The following is a 1,804-nucleotide window of genomic DNA, read 5'->3' as shown; positions in this document are numbered from 1 at the left end:
GCACTATTTAAAGAAACTTTTTAGGAAATACTGAATTGACAGCAAGGTGATCTGAGTGTCTCCTGCCATAACACTTTCTATGTGCAAAACGTGCTTATGTTTGTATGTTTATTATAAAAAAATGGAGCAATAATCATTAATTGTCAATTTCGTCATTAAATACTACACCAAATACAAAATAAACAGCACCATTAAATATCCTGTAAAAAAACTGGTTATTATGAAGTTATTTTAAAATTTGTAAGTTCAACCGTTTGGTTTCCTATAGCGAACAAAATAAACAAACTTCCTCTTATATATATATATATATATACAGATAGATAACTGGATTTTTGCTTGAACTGTTGAAGCGCCAAAACAACACATTCTACATTTCAATATTACTTGTGTAGTGATATTACTAACACTAGTATTACTGTTAACAACAGTGTTACTGTTAGTAAAACTAATATATATACACACGTTAGTGTTACTCGTTAGTCTTGACTTGGTTATCTAACTTAGGGTTAAGCCTTATCCTTACGATATAATCAATGGATGTTATATTTCTTGGTACCACTTATAGTTAATATTTTTATATAAAAATCATTTAAGCAAAGAATACCCTACCCAACACAGCACTCTTAAAATGACTTGAGGTCTCTGAACAAAAGTAATAGGATCAAATTGACCTCCAGCTAAACCGGCGCCGTAAGCCTTCGTATTCATGTTGGACACTTAGTCTTAATACATTAGAAGATTAGAGAAGGCAATGCGTCACCATAGTGTCTGTTAGGAAATGTTTTGTAAACTTCAATTTGAAGCTTTGTGTGAAATGTCGCGTGATGGTCTGCTTTTAAAAACTACGTACACAACTAATAGGTATATACAAGGTACTTAGTTTTGCTACTATTGTTATGGGATATATTGATTTTTGGAATACATTACAGATAAATTCACTATTTCTGTTAGTCTGAATAATCGGTTAAAATTACGGGATCTGTTTCCTCACTCGTATCAAAACGCCAACTGAAAATGATTCATTTTTACAAGATTGTTGATATTAGTGAAAATAATATTCTTAGAAACGCAGTTGTGCAAGAGCAATTTGTTATTATAGATAATATCTCTATTATCAATAATTATTGTATTTGGAAGTTGGGCCCAATTACTGAGCTAGTAAGTGTTGTATGTTCTCGATTTTAGAGAAGCCGATTAGACTCAGTTATGGGATATGTATGTTGTACAAGACTCACATGCATAAAACAGAGATGAGATGACTATGGATTTATAGAATTTTAACTTGGTCTGTAAAGTGACGCCTTTTTGGTTCAGGAGGTGTTTCCAAAGCCTTATAAAGGCTTTGGTTGCTTTAGCAATCTCGTTGACAATTTCTTCATCAATGGTGGATTCTCTTGACAGCATGCTCTCCAAGTAAGTTAACTTGTCTACCACCTCAAAGATGTAAGATTTGCTTAGTGCTGGTTGATACAGAACTTCTGTCCTTTTCAACTTGATGGTTATATCATAATGAGAGCATGTCCTCCTGGGATTGAGCTACTAGGCCACAATCACTAACAAACAACTGTTTACACACTGTTACGTCTCCGTTTGTTAATTAACTTTCCGACGAAACTTTAGCGACACAAGTCCTTACTTAATAAAACTGGTTTATTCTTTCCGAATATAACTTTACGATACACTTAACTTCAACAATACGTCTCTCTCTGACTGCAGTTCAATTACTCACTGTCTACACACACACATTATTGTCACGTTGTGAGCGTCCTATTTATATACCAGAAAAACATATATCTAGTAAATG

At 33.2% G+C, this 1,804-nt stretch overlaps 1 protein-coding gene across 1 annotated transcript in view; it reads right to left on the bottom strand.

Moving 5' to 3' along the window:
* LOC106466018 (synaptogyrin-like) overlaps positions 1 to 1,599 on the bottom strand; it is a 22,832-nt gene extending 21,233 nt beyond the window's left edge. The window contains exon 1 of the mRNA XM_013926269.2: positions 610 to 1,599. Coding sequence (XP_013781723.1) covers positions 610 to 708 — 99 coding nt within the window. The 5' untranslated portion in view covers positions 709 to 1,599. The remainder of the gene's footprint in view (positions 1 to 609) is intronic.
* Between the last annotated feature and the right edge of the window lie 205 nt (positions 1,600 to 1,804).

This window comes from Limulus polyphemus, unplaced genomic scaffold (assembly GCF_000517525.1).
Source record: "Limulus polyphemus unplaced genomic scaffold, Limulus_polyphemus-2.1.2 Scaffold71, whole genome shotgun sequence".
NCBI lineage: Eukaryota > Metazoa > Arthropoda > Merostomata > Xiphosura > Limulidae > Limulus > Limulus polyphemus.
This window is presented reverse-complemented; position numbering and strand designations above follow the sequence as displayed.